The sequence below is a fragment of the Haliaeetus leucocephalus genome, unplaced genomic scaffold, assembly GCF_000737465.1.
Source record: "Haliaeetus leucocephalus isolate CR32 unplaced genomic scaffold, Haliaeetus_leucocephalus-4.0 Scaffold2, whole genome shotgun sequence".
NCBI lineage: Eukaryota > Metazoa > Chordata > Aves > Accipitriformes > Accipitridae > Haliaeetus > Haliaeetus leucocephalus.
In genome coordinates this window covers 6920489-6941474 of record NW_010972438.1, presented here as the reverse complement: position 1 = coordinate 6941474, position 20986 = coordinate 6920489, and the positions used below count along the sequence as shown (strand labels likewise).

General features: G+C 40.9%; 1 protein-coding gene across 1 annotated transcript in view; it reads right to left on the bottom strand.

The window, feature by feature from the left end:
* The window catches only part of SUCLG2 (succinate-CoA ligase, GDP-forming, beta subunit), a 132917-nt gene extending 113395 nt beyond the window's left edge, over positions 1 to 19522 (bottom strand). Inside the window, exon 1 of the mRNA XM_010570812.1 lies at positions 19439 to 19522. Coding sequence (XP_010569114.1) covers positions 19439 to 19522 — 84 coding nt within the window. The remainder of the gene's footprint in view (positions 1 to 19438) is intronic.
* Between the last annotated feature and the right edge of the window lie 1464 nt (positions 19523 to 20986).

Below are 20986 nucleotides of genomic sequence, written 5' to 3'. Positions count from 1 at the left end.
ACACAAAGATGACAGTAATGAAACAGCATACCATTCATCAATATAAGAAATAAACCTTTATTATATTTATTGACATACAGCTACTGTAATTGACAAAGCTGTAGGAGAGGTTCCTATCAAAAAGGAGCCATCAGAAATACAACTAAATGGCATACCTTCATATAAACCACCACGGTACAGGTACATTTTATTAGATCATATACTTGAAATATACCACATAAGCCACTGAAAACAAACTAAAACATTTATTTGAGTTTGCTGGCAGTGCTGACATAAAGAATAAGTATCCGTAGAGTTAGTCTGACAAGAAACAAAAATTTAGAAAAAAGGCACTACACTAAATAGAAAAAGTTTATCACAAATGTAAGGCATAAAAAGCAAACATACAGAGATTAGTTTGCTCTGTATGAAAGCAAGTATTTCAAGCACAAGAGAAATTGGAAAGACTCATGATAAGACTGATCAGCTATAAGGTCTGCCATGTTAAGTCAAACCACACATCCCCTTCTCTCCAAAGATGATTAAGGCCACATACCTACGGGTATATTATGAAAAACAGGACAGCAAATGTCCTTTCCAAGTAATGTCCTGTTCGCTACCACAAAACAGTAATTTTAATCTTCCAAAGCAGGAGTTAGCATCCAGACCATCCTATTTAAAAGCCGCAGAGGAAACCATGTTCCATCAACATCCCAAATGGCTCACTTTGGATACAATACCCAAGTCCCTTTGGTATCATCAGAGACTATCAGCTTCATCTAACACTGAGCATTTTGGTCAAAGTCTCAATCTAGACTTCTGTGATATAATGGATAAAACTGATTCTGTGAGCTAGTTTAAGAAGTCTTGAATATTTTCCTGACAAAAACAGAGTTTCCATACCTTTGTCCACAGCAGTTAGGAATTGCTTATTTCTTATAGTTTGTATCAAAACTCTGTAACCAATCTTGACCTTAAACATCAGCATTTGATTTTAAAATCTTTCACAGGTGCAGCTGAAGACCTTTTAAGAGTTCAGTTCCATTATTTATTCCTACAAATGGGAATTTATTTTAACTGAATTAACACAAAGGCAACACACAAACTCTAGTTAACAGTTATAGGCCTTTTAGTTCCAAATTTATTACTTAAAATACACCACACAAAATATCTTGAGCAGTAAAATGCAGTATGTCTCAGAGAAAAAAAAAAATACCACACTTCCCAGTTCTTTAAAGGCTATGACATTTTGATAAATAAACTGTAGGGGCAATTTACTGTTTTATACTACTAAACTGTAGTTCAGAATGAATGAGATCTGTCGCTGCAATTGTTAAGGTTTATGTAACTCATCTTCAAATAAGATTAAAAAAAAGCCACATGAAATATGCCACTACATTGTTGTTTACTAAAGCTAGACAGCCTGTTCTGGTGGATAATTATTACTATTCCTAACAGCTATATGACTCTCTGAAACAAGATGTCTATGTTAAATAAATAAATGATTCCTTCATATGGGCAAAAAAAACCCAGAAAAATTAGGGGCTTGCTTATAAAAGGAGCATACAGTTAATATTATGATTAGGATTTCTACTGTTAAATCATTTACAAAAATTAGACTCAGACAGTTGAGAGGATGGCCAAGAGCTTGGAAAGCATAAGTTTTGTTTAAGTATACAAACTTTAAAAACTTCAAAAGAGTGAAACAGGCAACTGTTTCTGCTCAGAAGTCCATATTACTGAAAATCTAGCCATTATGTTGAGTGAGCAAATCTTGATAGCAAAACCCAAAGTTAAATCCTAATTTGGAAAATCTTTTCCCCACATTGCCTTAATATTGCTTTTCAATTACCCAAATGAGCTTATTCAAAACTGAGATTCTGTAGCCTCTGAAAACACTAATCCACCCTTAAGTCATGTTTAAACTGAAGGAGAAGTGTATCAGCTCAACCCATAGGCAGTTTGGTGACACTTAAATAGCAGCACACTCGACTAATCAACCAATTGCTTCCCATGTGCTTCTGCAATCCAGGAAAACTAGTGCTGTGTTACCCCGTCTGCCCTATGCAGTCTCCCAAACAAAGCTGACACCAGTTTAGACTTCACCACCACTCTCCCATATATTGCTGACATACCTCACACAGCCATATAGCCCCTCTAATAGCCAAATGCTCTGTGTGACTTGAAACCGAGAAGCCAATGTACGGGAAGAAGTCATTACTACAGGGCTGTGGTTTCCCGTTTCTGCTCAGATGACCCGGAGGCAAGCTGCAACCACAGCTCCCCAGCCGCTCACTCCGACGCCCTCCCTCGTGTCCCCTGAGCCTGAAGTGGAGCTAACCCTGCAGAAAGCTTCTTTTGCTGCCCACTTAACTCCATGACCCAGCCCACCAGAGGACCAGGTGAAGACAAGAGCCAGTGCAAGAGACACACCAGCAATGCAGCGGTGAGGGCAGGAGCACCCCTTCTGAGAACAGCCTGCCCTTACCCGCGGGTAGTGGACACATGAGACTGCACTGCCTGTTGCAAACCAAGCCTGGGGAAGGCAACGTGAAACTACACGCTGATGACTCAAATGCACATTTCCTTCTGAAACAATTACTCAAATTCACTGCAATTCATTGTAGAGAACAGTAACACTCCAGAAGAGCTATAGTTCAGAAGTCCATGGTTTAAAGCAATCAAAGGATTATTTTTTTTATTACTATATTAGGTGTTTGTGTCACCATTTTAATTCTAGTTCATGTAATCAAAACAAGCGCTTAGTTAAATCTTCCCCTGAAGACTTTCACATAGTTCAAGGAAAAACCAATTTCTCTTGTCATGTTGCAAGGTTCTTTTAATAGGAGCCACTGCAAAACAGAGATAGGAAGGCAGGAATCACAGTGCATCACAGCAGGAAACATCAAGATGGTGACAAACATCAAAGAAATAAAGGGAAGAGCTTTCTTGAACTAGTAACATGTCAATTTTAGAAAAGGAAGGTATTTTAACTGAAAAGCTAAAGCAGTTATATTTAGTCATCTCATCCTTTTAGTTAAAAGAAACTACTTTTCTTCCATCGCCAGGCAGCAGTGATTAATCTAATGCAACTTAATAAAGCAAGGATATAAACTACAGATTACCTACCTGTAGATAACAAAGCATACTAAAAACTAATAAAGGTCAGTTGACATCACTTGTCTGTTGAGAAACAAGCAGTCACCAATAACTAACAGAATGAGAATTTGTTTGTTTAATGATTATGCTAATTTACTGAACTCTTATTAGACAGATATACAGGCAGTATTGATGAGTTCCATAAGGCATTATAAAGTATGGCTGAATTGTTTCAAAACAAATTAAACCAGAACATATTGTACACTATTTAAAGCAGTAATAAAAGCCTAGCAGTGAATCCTCAGGATGAGCTCTCTGAAAAAGGCACAAGTTTTCAGAACTGTACAGACTTAAAAACCTACTTGCTGCAGCAGAAAACTCCACATCTATGTGCATGGGAAATTACACCCAGGGATTCTGACCCTCCTGAACACAGGTGAGAGAAAGTGCCCACCTGGCATACAAGCGTCAGTGCTTTATAAACCCTTGCAGAGGCACATGCTGAATTGGGCATGTGTTAACATATGTTTGCTCTAAAAGGTAGGGACTGTTTGAGAAACTGTGGCTGAGATGATACACCAGTTCTACTGAGCTCACCAGGGCAGAGGTTGAAGGACTCAGATTAGGGACATGGAAGAGTGTAGTACATTGGATTTTCCACACAACCACCTATTGTACCTTTTTGTTGGTGTTGTTACCAACAAATTCTAACCTATCTACAGGAATAGTGTCACAAAAGATTGTCCGTCTGCAGATTTAGTGCAGTGCAACATGGCCCTGAAAACAAAAGCAGCTTTCAACTCAGAATTTCTCTTTGCTTGTGTTGGGGCTGCCTCTAGTTTCTCTTTTTATCTCTTAAGAATTTTAAGTTCCTAAATTAAGAAGGAAATAGAAATTGTTTTTTTCACTCAAGAAAGGAATCACTATGAGCAATATCTGTCAATTTGTAATCATTTATTCATACACAATTTAAATGAGAAACAATATTACTTTCTCCTTCAAATTTCAGGTCTTGCCAAAGGAGTTTTATTTCAATAATATCACAGAAATGAACAGCAAGTGATATCAAATAAACACCTATAAAATACTCTCTACGTGTTATGGCCATATAAGCCACACTTCTGCTTTTTAAGGAGAAAATACGAAGTCAGACACAAAAGACTGCAGCAGGGTGCACTTTTAGTCAGAGTAAGAAGGTCTGACATTTATGAGTAATACAGGACAGTTCAAAGTAGCAAGATCCTGCAGAAACCATTTAGAAAAAGAACAGTTTCAGCCTCAACCTGAACAGCCTACCCTGAATGTTAAAATTAACCTGGGAGAGCAAATGATTTAACTAAAGAAATAAGCCTACTGGATTTGACCCAAAAGTAAAGTCATGAATCAAACTCCTTCACTCTCCCCCGATTTCCTCACTGAAGTGGGTGAACCTTCCCAAAACTTGCTCACTAGCTGAACTGTCAACTTTGCAAGATAATTGAATCTAAAAATATGTAGCTCTATTTGAGCTTTTTAAGATTAAAACTCAAATGCTGTCATGACTGGGGGGATCGAACATTTCATTCACTACCCAATACCCCAAAATTAATTCATTAATAAATATGTAAAATACTCATGAGGATTTACCTCTTCCACCTCCAAACCAACACTCCCTGCCATTAAAAAATATATTTAATTTTAATTATATATTAATCAATATTCTGTTTGGAAACATGTAATGATAGATACTTCAACATCCCTCTTTATTTTTGATTAAGTATTTTCTTTCCTCTCTCAATGGTGGAATCCCTTGGCTGGGAAAGAGGAATATCAGAAGTGCGTCCATCAGTTCTGAACTGGCTGGATGCTGTCAAGGCTTTCTTTGCTTTATTTATCTCTTTCATTAAAACGCACCTTCTAAATCTTTCCACAGTGGCTCCAACACGAAACAGTATTATTTTGCTGCACTTTAACGAATGCCACAGAAACAGAAGAGGACTCCAGAAGACAGCACCAAACTCATTCACACATTAGTCACAATTCTGAAACTTGGATTTACAAAGCCATATAGATTGGATTAAAAAAATGGAACAGTATCTATTCAGGAACCTTTCCCTTTTACCTAAGCCATAGCAAGATGCACATGAAAAACACAAAGTTTTAGAAGCATCTCAGTTGTCTTGGATATTTCACAGTATTGCAGATAAAATGGTAAGGATTATTTAAGCTTTTCCAGTTTCTTAGTAAATGTACTCAGTGTGGAAGTGGGACTGAAAATCCTGAACTGCTATTTTAACAAAACCATAATGCCTCCCTTAACAGTTCTCCTGAATGTTCCTGATAGCTGTCTACTGCAAGAAACCCTTTTACTTCAAGGGTTCCCGAATGTGTCTCTCTCTACCTTTCTGTCCTGCTATGTTCTTTGATTTTATCTTGTACTCCTCCTTGTCCTCTTATAGTCAGTCTGATTGCAAACTGATTGATCCCAAGCTTAACCTCTGCACTCCCCTGGAAATAATGCAGCGTGGTGTGATGTTCCTACACTGCAGAACTCATTTGGGTCATTAGCTCAAGAAAAAAAAAAAAGAAACTACACAATTCTGTTCCAATGTGCCTTTAAATCACATTTATAAACTCAGCTTTCTGATTTATTCTTCTGTTTACGTCTCATGCAAGGAAGCACAGACAAGAATGAACTTGAAGCAAGTCCTTCACTCATTGCAGATTTAAAGTCTCCAGTAATGATTATACTTTATAGACTTATTTACAGCTTGCTTACACACAGGGATTTTGACAGCTATTCTGTAAATACACTCTCCTACCCACTAAGCTCCATTGTAAACTACCAGGAACATGCACAGGGTCAGACTTGAGCTCCTTCTGTCATCCTTATTCTCCTTATCTCAGAAAACCAGAATCTGAGCCCACATCCTTGTGCACTACAAGGCAGATCCTCACAGCTACCACCTGGATGATCTTTCTAGGTGTCTGTGGATATGGTTTTGTGAAGACTGTACTCCTCAAAAGAGGAGACCGTGGAAAGAATGTCCTCTTGAACAGTAAGACCCTGACCTCACTATTCTATTTCCCGTACCTTGCCAGCCTATTGTTCAGCAGTCGTTTCAGTCAGGCTGCTACAGACTGACCTCCAAATTAAGCAGGACATAGCCAAATCCCTGACAGCCTGCATCCTGCCCCTCCACCCAGAAGAGTACTGAGGCCTCTATTCACATGCAAACACCAAAATAGAAATTGCTGGAAATTAAGTGACAGTACACTTTTGGTACCGAGAAGTTCTCTGATGCATTCTGCTTAGCACTGAAAGGCTGACTGAGCAGAGCTGAGTATACTCCAGTCCCACTACTGTTCACCTGAGCAGTGAATCAGCAACTTCGAAAAACCCAGCTGAAACATGGCAGGCTCCTTATTCTATCAGACTATGTGAAAACTTTCTGGTTTGAACAACACGCCTAAGGTCACATAACAAACACAATGTCAAGAAAACAAAGCAGCCTGCCCAAACACAAAGCTGCTAGTCCACTCAAAGGGGCAAACAATGCCCTCCCCACTTCAGAAAAATTTGCAAAACATTTTTTTTCTTGCATTCTTTAAACAAACTTCAGCAGAATAAAACAGTATTAAAAATACTTATTGTACATCCACATGTGCCCAAGAAGCAAGCGTGCCTACAGAAGCTTTATAATTCTGGAATCAATTTTCAGAGCCTTCGCTTGGGTAAAGGAAACAAGAATATGAATTCACAGATTCAATTTCTGCTTTTGTCAATGTGCTAGGAATCAGTAGCTCTGCTTTGCATTAGTAATTAATTTTAGTCAAATTATGTTCATTTTGCTTATTTAAAACTTCAAAGCTTTAGGAAAAGCATACTTTCCTGACCTAAAAAGTAAGGGCTTTGAAGTATCTGATGAAAATAAACTCACTACCATACACAACTGCATAATGAGTTGCAGAAAATACCGTAATACATTCCCTGCCTTTGCAAATGAAAGAAGATTGTTGGTGATATGCACCACATATTCAAAAAGTGAAACGAGCTCTTCTCCACACAAATCAGAAATATTCTTTTATTTTAAATATCTTGAGGGGAAATTTAATATTTTTGTTCTCATCTTACAAAGTGTTTAACTTCCTAATTTTTTACAAGATTAAAATTATACTTTTATGCAACTATGAAGAAATGCTTTAAATATTAAATATAACCAGGAAAAATTAATTCTAAAAGTATTTTACCACCAACCACGAAATACAAAGAGTATGCTTTTCAGAGTATCCTCACTATCAATTCTTTGTACACTTCATCCTAATTAAGTGTTAGGAGTCGCTGATATTTTAAGAAAAACACCAATAAAATGCCAATTTAGACAGTTTGAGCTCCATTTCTCATCACAGAGAGGCAAATCTGAAGCATAATCACAGTTTTTTGTTCCAGCTCTTTAATACTTGAAGTCAAATCACGATAATTTCCCTGCTACCTAATTATGTCATCACAGAAGATTATGACTTTGAGCACTAAGCAGCATAGCACTCCCAAGCAATAAAGATGCAAATGCCCACAGCAGTAGAATAAAGAAATACAGAAAAGCATCTACAGAAACAGTTCTACTGCATGCCTAAGTCATAGCTGGTTTACCAAACTAGTGCAGAATGGACTGTTACAGTTTCTGTCCTGGAAGCACCAAAAAAATGACTGGTACACAGTTTTTGTTTAAGTCTGACTGCTTCACACCTTTTATTGTTAATAAATCTTGATTTTAATTAGACCGTTTGACTTAGAATGACATGAAGCAAACTCAAATGAACAAACATACAAGAGGAAGAGAGCCTTCTGGCTGCTTGCTCAGAGTTGGGGAGAAACCAGAAACTGCCACAGAATAATTGATTAACGTATGCCTTTAATAGGAAGCCAAAAGTTATGAACATTTTTCCTTCCTTTGCAGGTCATATCTTTATTAATATTTCTCCATTATTCACACTGGAAATTTACCCTGCTGCCATTCTCAAAGCTCAAAGCAAGCCTAGGACACTACAAGCAGCAGCATCTCTTCATCATCACAGACTCTGACCTTAAAGTGGATTTCTACATTTCTAATACCACTGATCAAACATTCCAGTCAAATAAAAGTCAATTTCAAGTCATCCCTAAAACAAAGCAATCTCTGATTTCTTGCTTCCTGAAAACGCAGGCATGTTCACTGCCTGTGCTCGGCCATTTGGAATGACCGAGACTTGCAGACACGTGGAAGCTGGGCGTACAGTAAAAGCTAATCAGCGAGCGAAGGGAGTAGGGGAGAGCAATCCTTCATCAGAAGCATGTTCGTTGAGTAGCTCTTTAAAAACACTGCCTACCTGCCAGTTGATAACATTAATCAGGCAGTAAGTGACAGAGGTCACCAGCAAAGCCAATGCCAACCCAAAATGGCTACTCATAAGAGACAGCAAAGTAATGAACAAAGTGTTCAGCCGCTGGCAGAAATGCAATCTGTAACCAGCCAGAAACCCCAGCCAACCTCCTGCATGAGGTGGGAAGTGCCAGCCCAAGTGCTCCTCCTGGCCCTGGGCTCCTCTGTGACAAACACCAAGCAAGACATCCAATCTCCACCTCAAATCTCCCACTGCTATAGGAATGGCCTAAAAAAATACCCTAGACAACTGTCTATGAGGGATGGCTTTTCAGAATATCTGTTACTAGACCTTCAAAGGAATAACACCTATTACTGAAGTCAGGGACTTAAAAACATGTATCTTGCTTTTTAATCATAAAATCTAATTTTATTTCACTCTTAACAGATGCTACCAGTGTGGTGTGGGATGAGACATCACCGCACCAGTGGAAGAAAATACTGAAAAATGACCAGACGTTACAATCTATAATCTGTACTATGCTGCAAGAGTGCGGAGAACTTGAAACTCCTCACTTCCCCGTCAGACAGACTGACACCTCTGCCATGTTTTTGTCACCTTGGATAGACTATCAGGCAGCTAGAAGATTTTGAAAATGGACTGACCAAAATAACCCTTCCATTAGCACTACATAGAGAAGTACTAACTGAGCAGACATGGAAAAAATCCCAAACAGGCAGGTTATACACTAGGGTTTTTCTACCCTTGGTTGGTGCCTGACATAAAAAGATCTATGCAGCTCCAGAATCCAAACGTATAATAGTCATAACATAGATCACAAGTAAACTAAATGTAGCTTAAAAAAAACCCAAAAAACAAACAGTAGGAGTATGCATAGTTCTGAATGACACTGATAAACTTATTAAAACATACGGCCTGACTATATGGAGGGAGAGAGAGGAAAAGGGGTTTAATCCAATGCGACAGAATTTCCAAGCCCAAAGGATGATGGCATTACTTCACTGATTAAGGAAATTGGGAATATTCCCAGCCTCGTTCCTGGTGCCTTATTACAGCCCATGCTGTATCTGTCAAAATAAACAACATCCACTGCTCTTTTCTCAACTATGAAGCAGTCCTTTCACCAGAGAAGGCTATCAGGTTGGGCAAGTATTTCCCCTTCATAAATCCAGGCTGCCCCAATCTTCACATCCCGAAGCAGTTCTTCCTTGTTTGTACACGTGAGGTCTAGTAGCATCTTCCATTGTCGGCTTCTCAGTCATCTGCATTAGGAAGTTGTTATCAATGCTCTCCAGAAACCTCCTGGATTACTTGATTACTTGTGCTCTGTTGCACTGTCACTCCAGCAGATACTGGAGTGAATTAAGTCACCCATGAGGACCAGGGCCTGCTAACATGAGGCTTCCTCCAGTTGTCTGAAGCTTCATATGATTCTTGCTGATCAAGCTGTCTGTAGCAGATACATACAACAACATCGTCAATAATGTTGGTCTGCCCGCTAATCCTGACCAGCCGGGTCATCAACCCTCCCTAGATGGAGCTCCATACATTCCAGCTGCTCTCTCACATAACATTTCACATCATGCTTAAAGCAAGCTCTAAATATCCGTTCCTCTATTCCTGAAATTTATGGCATTACTTTAAACTATTTTAATCTGAGCCATTTAACTGAAAAACAAATCCAGACTGAAACTCTGCATGAAAGAATTCAATTAAATAGATTCACTGTTTCCAATGTGTTTGGAGTGGCAGAGTTGAAGAAGCTAGAAAATTTAAGAGAAAATAAATTTCCCATGCCATCTTCAGACCTCAAGCAAGTAATATGTTGACAATAAAAAGCATTTGGTTGCTTTTAATAGCCCTTTAATCTATAATTATCATAAGTACCTATATCTTTTACCTATACTTATCATTGTTATCTATGATTTGCACATATAACTTTTCCCATAACTGGAATTTCCCAGACATTTTCATATCAATATTATGTATGAGCAACCTTTTTTTTTTTTTCCCCACAAGGCAGTAACTGGCTTCCTCACTGCCACTAATTAACAGATGTCAAATTAAACTGTTCTTTTGTCCACGGATCCCTCAGAGGAAGATCTCAAAAGAATGATGAAGTGTTCCACCAGTAATCTGTATCTGGTTTTTAATTTGCAGCTTCGTATTTTTTTAGTCAAAAGTCCTGGACAAGCAGACAAACCTACCAAACATGATCAAAAATCTCCCTTGATTCTTCATTCCTTACAATTCCTACAAAACTTTTGCATCTCACAAAGAATTTAAGTGGACAAGAGTTACGACTCCACAGGTAAAGTAACTACGGTAAGAGTGATTCTCCTCCTGACGCAAATTGAGGCTGTTGCTCATTGTTTATACTCCTCAGAGTCTGTCTAGTCCTGTAATACCTTGCTGGTTTTCATCTTTCCCAGTTATTGTTCCCGTGAGCTTTCTTATTGGTCCAGAAGTATTCTAAACACACACTGTAGGAATGGGTGTTTAAAGTTGCTGCTACTGATGCTCTCAAAATATCTACCCATTTTCAGACAAATAGAACTCTGCCATTTACAGTTTAATTTTTTTTAAAAAATTAAATATCCCTTTTGTTCCAAACTGAATTACTGCCCACTGAATCCTCAAAGTCAGTATTTTACCTGTTCCACCTTCCTTAAGACAAATTGCCAAACTTATTAATGTAAAATGCCTAGGCACTTTATATAACGAGTCACATCTTCACTCTGCACTTTACACACTGCAAATTTGCAACATTTATAATGCTTTTGCACAAACTAATTTAGCTGCTAAGAACATTAACATAACCTTTGGTCCTTCACCTGTAAACAACACAAATCTATACCTTTTTATTATGAAAAGCAGAAAACTAAAATCCAAATCATTAATTATACAAAGATACAAATGATAGAGGCAAATTTAAACTACTTTGCTCCCTAGGGCCAATCAATAAAGCACTATGCAGCAAACCAAAATGCTGTTCAAAACACCCCTTAGGGCTGGAGCATATGCACCGAGGAGCTGCTTTCCATCTCTCTAACTGGCTGCAGGCAGCATACTCTGAGGAAAGGAACCTTTCCCTCAAAGCCTTGTTGCTCTGAGTGTGTCTCAACTCCAGCAGAAGATGCGACCTTTGTGCTGTTCTTTTAATATGTCTGATGCAGGCTGATTTTTTTTCATAAATTTAATCTTGTGGTAAAATAATAATGAAAACCAACACATCATGCAGAAAGATTATGAGAGAAAAGAGGGATGCTAAGTCATCAAGTGTTTACAATGCCTTAAAATCTGTAATGTTTTCTTGAGGCTTCAAAATAAAGGTTTAGAACTAAGTGAAAGCAGAGGAGCTCTCAGGCTGTCTCCTTCCCTGGAAGGATGCCTGGTATCAATGGGGATCAGAGCGATGGTCACTTGGCCAAGTCACAGGACACCCCCACCAGCTGCCTCCAGCTTTCCAGATGCTTCCCATTGCCTAAGCCATAGAAATCACCCAGGAAAAAGAGGCACGGATCTGACCCAGTGACCACACACCGCGTCCCTAGACACACACCCTGCACATACAGCCAGTAACAAAGCTCTGGGCCACCAGAGCGTGCTCTTTGCTAAATGATGGTAAATGCTGTCAGGCAGCTAATGGCTCCAATTTCAGTTCAAAGATGGAAGTCAGAAATCAAGCAATACAACAGCTTCTCTGAATGTTACTAGCAAGAGGTAAAATACAAGAACAAGGGGAAACACATAGAGAGGGGTGTATGTCCATGCACACAGGAGTACCATTACCTTGTGCTATGCTGACCCGGCAGAACTACGGGTCAGTCTCACCTCTGTGCCCAGCAAGATCATGGAGCAGATCCTCCTGGAAAGTATGTTAGGACACACAGAAAATAAGGAGGTGATTGGTGACAGCCAACAAGGTTTCACTAAGGGCAAATCATGCCTGATAAACCTGGTGGCCTTCTACAATGGGGTTACAGCAGCATTGGTGGATAAGGGAAGAGCAACTGACACCAACTACCTGGACTTGTGCAAAGCATCTGACACTGTTTGATGGATAGACCACTCAGTGGATAAGGAATTGGCTGGATGGTCATGCTCAAAGAGTTGTGGTCAACAGCTCGATGTCCAAGTGGAGAGCAGTGACCAGTGACACTCCTCAAGGGTCAGTATTGGCACTGGTGCTGTTTAACATCTTTGTCAACGACACGGACGGTAGGACTGAGTGCACCCTCAGCAAGTTTGCCAATGACACCAAGCTGGGTGGGTGCAGTCAACAGGCTGGAGGGAAGGGATGCCATCCAGAGGGACCTTGACAGGCTGGAGAGGTAGGCCTGTGCAAACCTCATGGAGCTCAACAAGGCCAAGTGCAAGGTCCTGCACATCGGTCAGGGCAATCCCAAGCACAAATACAGGCTGCGCAGAGAATGGGTTGAGAGCAGCCCTGAGAAGGACTTGGTGTTGATTGAGAAGAAGCACAACATGACCCAGCAATGTGCACTTGCAGCCCAGAAAGCCAACAGTATCCTGGGCTGCCTCAAAAGAAGTGTGACAGCAGGTCGAGGAAGGTGAGTCTCCCCCTCTACTCCACTCTCGTGAGGCCCCACCTGGAGTACTGCGTTCAGCTCTGGGGTCCCCAACATAGGGAGGACATGGACCTGTTGAAACAAGTCCAGGGGAGGGCCACAAAGATGATCAGAGGGCTGGAGCACCTCTCCTGTGAAGACAGGCTGAGAGAGTTGGGGTTGTTCAGCCTGGAGAAGAGAAGGCTCCCGGGAGACCTTACAGCGGCCTTTTAGTACCTAAAGGGGGCCTACAGGAAAGCTGGTGAGGGACTTTTTACAAGGGCATGTAGTGATAGGACAAGGGGTTTTGGCTTTAAGCTGAAAGACAGTAGATTTAGATTAGATACAAGGAAGAAATTCTTCACTGTGAGGGTGGTGAGGCACTGGAACAGGTTTCCCAGAGAAGCTGTGGCTGCCCCATCCCTGGCAGTGTTCAAGCCAGGTTGGATGGGGCTTTGAGCAACCTGGTCTAGTGGAAGGTGTCCCTGCCCATGGCAGGGGGGTTGGAACTAGATGATCTTTAAGGTCCCTTCCAACCCAAACCATTCTATGACTCTATACTGCACAAACAGGATGGACTGAAATTGATCTGTCACCAAGTACTACCAATGTGCAAGGTAAATAAACACAAATAAATAGCAATCTATGACTCACAAAATATTTCAAAAGTGCTTTTCTTAAATGAAACAGTCTTTGAGTGAAATAGCCCAATCCACCTTCATGCCCAATGGGGACAGGGCCTAGAGCTTTATGATTTTGGATTCTAAGCTTATACACTATCAGATTGTCACAGAAATAAAAGAAGATGTAATTCAATTTTGGCACACAGACTCTTGTAGTTTAGGAAACTTATAAGCAGAAAGAGACCAGACAGAAACCAGGAAGAAAAAAGCTCATGGGTAAATCTGCTCAACAAACCAGCACCTTTTAAACAAACAAACAAAACAAAAAAGTGAAACTCAAGAACATTTATTTACTGAATATATTTTGTGCTATCAGTATAAAATTTTAACTGAAGATTTTAAAAAGTGGTCCAACAAATAAGTGTAAATACTTGCTATTTTTCAATTCCTTCACAGTCACTAGTTATACAAGAACATCACCATCAGCATAATGTCACAAACAACAACAACAAAAAAAACACTGCAAAAAACCCCACCAATCTTGGGTTCTTATTTTCTTATTTCCATTACCATATTAAAGGAGGGCTTCAGCTTCACTTCAGAATCTGTTTTAAGTATGATTCATGCTACAGAGACTTCCACAGCATCTATTCAACTGCACAGCATACTTCCACTATTAAGGAATTTTTCAGAATAGTCAATCTGAACTTCTCTTAAGTTTCATGCCTACTCCTGCTGTGTTATCTAGTTAAAATAAGATCAATAGCCAGCTATTAATTATGGATCAATGTTTAATTACCAGTTCCAAAGTTACTGTCATAATCAGTTGCACAGATAACACGATTTCTATGTCCTGTGTTTTATTAAAATGCTATGGAGCGGGGAAGAGATGAGTATACAGCTAACTGATTCACAGATGGCTAGAAATTGGCTTTCTCAGCAGAGAGTATTAAAGAAGAAAATATTCTGGAGAAAATCCTCAGGGTATATGCTCAAAGCTGCAGATTATAGTCTCAAACATACACAGGAAGATTGGACTGGTTGAGGCAATAATGAGCTGAACTACTCACTACAGGTGTGGTCAACAGCAACAACAAAAAAATATCAGGTGGGGTTAAGTCATCCTGGAACTATACCTGTGAGTGAGTCCCCAAAGCGGGGAGGGGGAGAATCATATCTCTAAGCACTAAATCAATACATTTCCAATTTTTGCTGAAAATGAACCTTCCAAACAAGAGAGGGAAAAATATAGTGGAGAAATTATCTACTAAGAAAACACCAAACCCTAAGTGTTTCTAAACCCTCATCTCACTTTTCTGTATTCCCAAAAGAATCTCAACATCTTCACACATTCTTCATAGCATCCTTGTTGGCAGTCATCAGCCAGAAAGACTAAATGAAAGTTTTAAAAAAAAAAAAAAAAAAAAAAAAAATTTAAAAATTGCCACATGCACTGACAATATTCCAGAGAAAAGTGGGAGGAAACAATCACCCAGACACCTGTAAAGAAAACACAGAGTTTGTCTATTGATACTTTACCTACTGCCTCAGGAGGCAGATCAATGAAAAAACACTTGATTTTACAGCAAAAACTTTAATGAATCCTAAATATACCCAAGCAAGGTAAGAAGTTTCTTTGGGTAAACTGGTTGGGAGTTCAGATGGAGGGTCAGGAAGAAGGGTTTACTTCTCCACAGCCAGGTTTAAGACTGCACGTGTCCCAGCTAATTCTCAACCTAATGGCATGTTCAAGAAGGCTGTCTCCTTATCTAACCAGCCCTATCCCCTGATTATACCTACATGAGGTACAAAGGTAAATAAAGGCAGCAAAGTGCAGCTTTTCTGCTTCAAGATAAAGCTGTGAATATCTGTGCCAGAGCCAGATTGCTCCCAAGGCAGAAGTTCCACCAATATAAAACTAACTTAAAAAATAATTAAAAAAAAAAAATTAAAATCACAGTCTAAGTTTATATTTATGTTTTCATTTCCTTCTTTCATCTCGAAAAAGGATTCAATAACCATGTGTTTAATGGAACTGCCAGGGAAGAGTGGGACAAACATCTGCTCCGCTTTGGCATTTCAGTTTTGTGTAGAGTTTGAAGAGGGCTTTCCAGTCATTTGGTTTAGGTACCTATAGAAAAAAAATGCTTGTGAAAGTCTGTAGGCTCATGTATTTCCTGCCTCTAAATGTAAAACCTTAAAAATTATAGCAAAACTGTCAACCAGGAAAAGTCAAACAGGACAACAACCCAAACTTTCAAGAAACTTTCAAGAACTTAACACAAAGCCAAGAAAAAAAGTAAGAATTTGGCATAGAAGTAATGAATTGAAAGTTATTTTCAGTAATGTTCTCTTGCATGGAAGATCATTAAACTCACAGCTGATAGCTTCTTAACAAAAACAGAACTTTCTGTTCAGCATTAATGAGGCTTTATAGGTATTCAAGTCTACGAATTGAGGGCATCTGCAGTGAGCAACCTTTTACAGTTCCCTATTTTTAATATACATAGCATTCAGTAGACTTTATAACAGGAATAATGTTTAATTCCATCTCCCCCTCCCCGCCCCCTTTTTTTTTTTATATTTTCAACATGCATGAAATTTGGAAACGTTACGGCAGGACTGAGGACCGTTTTGAAGGCTAGGATAGGGTTGCATAATGCACCAGCCAATCTGCTCACTGTATTAGAAAACTGGAGAGTTACCTTAAGCATTTTTTTTATGATTCTGATTTAATTGTTCCTCATTTATATTCATCGCTGAAATCCACTGCATCTGAAGCTATTTTGAAAACACAGCATTCTCCCAAAGGGCCCAATCCAACTCCCATTCAAATAAACAGCCTTCAATGGAGCCTATTTGTTGCTAGCCAACAAGATTGAATTCTGCTGCAGAGTGGTCCCTGGAGCGTTTGTCACAGCTCTTTACAAATATTGCTCCAGTAAGAGCAGGTCTAAAACGCTTGTCCACATGCACCGCAGACAACTGAAATCTGTCTTTTATCTTCTTGAAACACTTGGTCAGATTTAAACTCCAAAAGCACAAAGTACCAAATCTATCAAGAATATAAAAAGTAAAAAAAGTAAAAAATGTTTAACAGTTATAAACAGTAAAGAGCTAAAGGGAAAGCAGAAAGATGATTAAAATATTTTCATGTGATAGGATCAAGTACCATTTATTCTACCTCTAAAATGAAGTTACACAGAAAAATGTTTGTGTGTAGATTATAATGACAATATACAACCAAACTTCTCAAAAAGCTTGTTTCAACACAGCCATGAACATCATAAGTTTTGAAATAGTAAGAAATTTAGCAACACATACAAAGCATACAAACACCACTCCAATAGTAAGTCTTGAAGGTTATGAGGAAAGACCCACCAAGTATCTGTTCACATAGGGTTACCAAAACAACAAACTTTTAAGACTGGTATTTCTTGATTATACCCTTACCATATGGAAGACCTTTATCTGTGAAAAGAACAATGTGATAGGCTTTGAGAAGAGGACAGGTTTTGCTGGTTTATGGTAAATATATAAATAAATGCCACAGTGTAACTTCTGCTCTGAGCTAAGTAGTGAATGATACAAATAAGAAAAACTTGATCAATGGAGGGACTCTCACTCTCAGATGCTTTATCCTACTTTGCAGTACAGAAATCCAGACTCTGGTTGATGAACTTATTTGTAGTTTAAAGTCTGAAACAGTGAACGATTAGGAGATTACTTAGATAGGAATTATATAATGTAACATTGCAAAAATTAAGACCTTTTTACAGGGAAGTATTTTACTTTGAAATTAAGAACCTGATTTGGTGTTATACAGTATTGATGTGGTTCTTGAAAATAGTCTACTTGGAAAGCACAGATCTTGGGAGATGCTCTCAATATCTGTCAGAGTTCAGAAACAGAATAAAATGTGATTTATAATACAAGTTCAATATCTCCATAAGTAACACACACAAAAAAAAGATAATTTTTTTAAAAAAGTTGGCCACCTTAATATCCCAAGATATCCAGTGATTTCAGTGGGGTAATTTACAGGATCACTCCAGGCTTTGAGAGATGGCAGAATAGAGAATGAACTCCTAATTTCCACCTCCACCTCAAATACCCACTGGAGCACCACAAAAAGACGGGGCTTGAAACCGAGCTCAACCAAAGCACTTTCTACACTTCACTCTGAGATGACTCTGTCCAGACAGTGCTCCATACTCAAGCCCAACAAAAGTCCTCGGTATCAGAGACTTACAACAACAGTAGGGATGCACAGAAAACCAGGGAGGTTACCTCTGAGTTCCTTGTTGTAGGTTCAGAGTCACATAAGTCACAATGGCAGGAACACATCTTCAACCATGTAACACATACACACCAAACACTGTTGGGACTGACAGGATTGCTCATCAACACAAATAGATTTAAGTATGTATGTATGTATACAGACAACTATATGTATATATACACTCAGGTGTCTGTATATATACACACACATACACACTCTCTCCCTATCTGTGTTTATATATATATATATATATATGACATGGACATACACTAAATCAATTCATCAATTGCACTGAATTGCCAAATACCATACCGACCATTAAAAAAGGAAAGTTGGGCACAAAAGATTTCAGATTTAAAACCGAGCTAGCTAACTTCCTCCAGGTTAAAAAATAAACCACGTGAAAGTAGGTGTACAACGCAAGTTATGCTCAGCGCCAACACCATGCTTTATCCGACAGCCGTCCCATGCAGCCGCACATCGGCAGCCACGAGCACCCCCAGCAGCAGCACCTGCAGAGCAGAACCGGCCAGAAACACGCTTTGTTCGCCCTGGAGGCTTTTGCTTCTGAGAAAATACTTACACTCAGAAGTGTGGACCAAAGTAGATTCCCATGCAGCTGCTGAACTGATAAAATGACAAAATTAAAGAGACTGGTTGCCAAAGGCACCAGAGCTGTCTAAAATGTACGTATCTCGTTCTACCTTAGCATGTCTGCTGTCAAGGTGAATAAAGAACTCCTGATACACGTGAAGAGAGCTCCTGAACGTGAGCCCATCAAGGAGGCCCCTTTACTCTTTCCCATCGCACTTCTGAGATTCAGGACCACTGGGAAGTCAGAGCTGTGACCAGCCTTTCCAGGTGAGCACAACTGGGCGTCCTCACTCCAGCCGGACCTTAGCCACCAACGCAAAGCCAAAGCCCACCCGAAACGTGTTTAGATAAACGGTGTTACTTCACGCGCAGTGTCACCTACTTCTGCTGCTGAAATAACGAAAAGCACTTTTAGTTTTAGGGACAGGGAGGCTTTCAGAGCTGGCGCTTCAGGTCACGCTTTGGTCGGTTCAGCCCTGACCCGGCAGAGGGGCTGACCGGGGCCGCAGCGCCGCTACCAGACCTTTGCCCCGACCCCGACGGAGCGAGGGCCGCTTGTTCTGTTTAGTTCCACCGCTAAAACCACAGCAGGGCTTCGGGCTTAACGCATCCTTCAGGCGACCAAACCTGAGCAGCAGCAGCCCGAGCTCCGCCAAGGCGGAAAGCGAAAAGTCTGCCTCCAGCTGCGAGCAACCGGCGCGTACAGGGGGAGGCTGCGAACGGGGGCGGGGGGGGTCCCCGCCGGCCGCGGGGTGAAAGGCGGCTTCAGGGGGGTGCAAAGCGGCGGTTGAGGGGACGGGGAGCAAGGGCGGCTTCTGAGGAGAGGCTCCCCAGAGCGCCAGGTGCGCGGCCCACCGCCCTCCCTCGGCGCCTGGGCCGACGAGCGGCGCCGGCGCGGGATGCGGCGGCCCGGGGCCGGGCTCACTCACCGGGAAGCTGCCCCGTAAGCGGGCGGATCTCAGGGCCAGGTCCCGCAGCACAACCCCCGCCTGTCCAGCCAGGGGAGCCGCCATCTTAGCCGCGCCGCGTACCCTCCCGGCGGCCGCTGTCTCCGCCCTGCCCCGCTCCCCGGGCGGAAGCTCGGCGCGGTCCCGCGGCGCCCACCCCTGCGGAGGGGAGGAGAGGGGACGGCCGTACCGACCGGGGCGGCCCTCGCCGCGGGGCTGCCGGCCTCGGGACAGGCCGTGAGGGGCTGAGAGGGGTGGGGTGCCGTGTGGGGGCGCGGGGAGGACATCTTGGGGCAGGCTGTGGGGGAAAGGCGCGTTAGGGGGGTAACCCCGCCGAGCGCGGCTGCGTGCGGGACCGGGAGGGCCGGCGTGGGTGATTAGAGCAAGGAGGGGCTTTGTGGGGAAGGCGGGGGCTGGGAACGGTGGGAGCAAGCGTGTGCGGAGGGGCTGGGTAGTGTGCGGTGACAGCCTGGGACTGCAGGTCGTTGCCTGCTAGAGGTATTGCCCTGACTGGTTTGCCGCCTTTTTTTTTTTCATGACTAAAAGCAGTTGTTTGTTTGTTTTTCTAATAGGAAATATTAAGTTAATCTAAGCGAATAAGCCCTAATAAGGCCTGCTGGGATCCAGCTGACTCCTCATAGGCACTTTAAATCTGAACTCCACAAAATGCCTCTGTTCGTTCTTCATCCACAGGTAAAACCTGTTAGTTAACACCCAAACCGAGACACTGAATTCAGGCCCAGCTGGGGGACAGTACCTAAAACCAGAGCCCTGATAGCTCATGACTTATCACATGGGTATAAAATCTAGCATATGAGTTACTAGTGTGAGCTGTGGTTTCATGAAAGTGAGTCCCAGAAGCCAGATTTGTGAAAATACCTCATTCCATCCATCAGGAATGACTTAGGGGCTGGTGTGGACACAGGTGCAGCATGTCTACAATCTGAAGCAAGCTCAAAAGTCAAATGGCCTGGTCTTTGCAGATACAGTCTGTATGTGAGCCCACTGAGCATTTCAGTTTCTGATTAATGCACACTGTGGATAATCCACCTATGAGTAATGGAGACTTGACTTGAAATGGTTCACACAAATTACCAATTAACGATGATGGTTTGAAAAAACAAAATGAGCAGCAGATGAGATACCCTTGCAATTTTACAAGAGTTCATATTAAATTCACCTATATTGAAGCATGCAGACTTTAGCAGCCTATGCAGGCATTAGTTATGCTGCACATTATTTATTCAGTGGTTTATGATGAAATAGTTGGATAAACAAAACAGTCAAATCCCAATCTTGTAGTCCGGGATGTAAGTGGGAACAAAGGAGAATGCTCCTGTCAGTGCTTAGAACTTTCACTCCTAAACGTGTTTTTAAAAAAATCAGGACTGAACAACTCCTTTATTGGAATTTAATCAGCAAATAAATTATACTTCTATTAGAAAAAAATCTGCAATTTCATAAAAACTGAGGTGCTAGAAAAATCTGAAATTGAACAGTTTTATCTTTGTCATGACAATTTAAGTAATG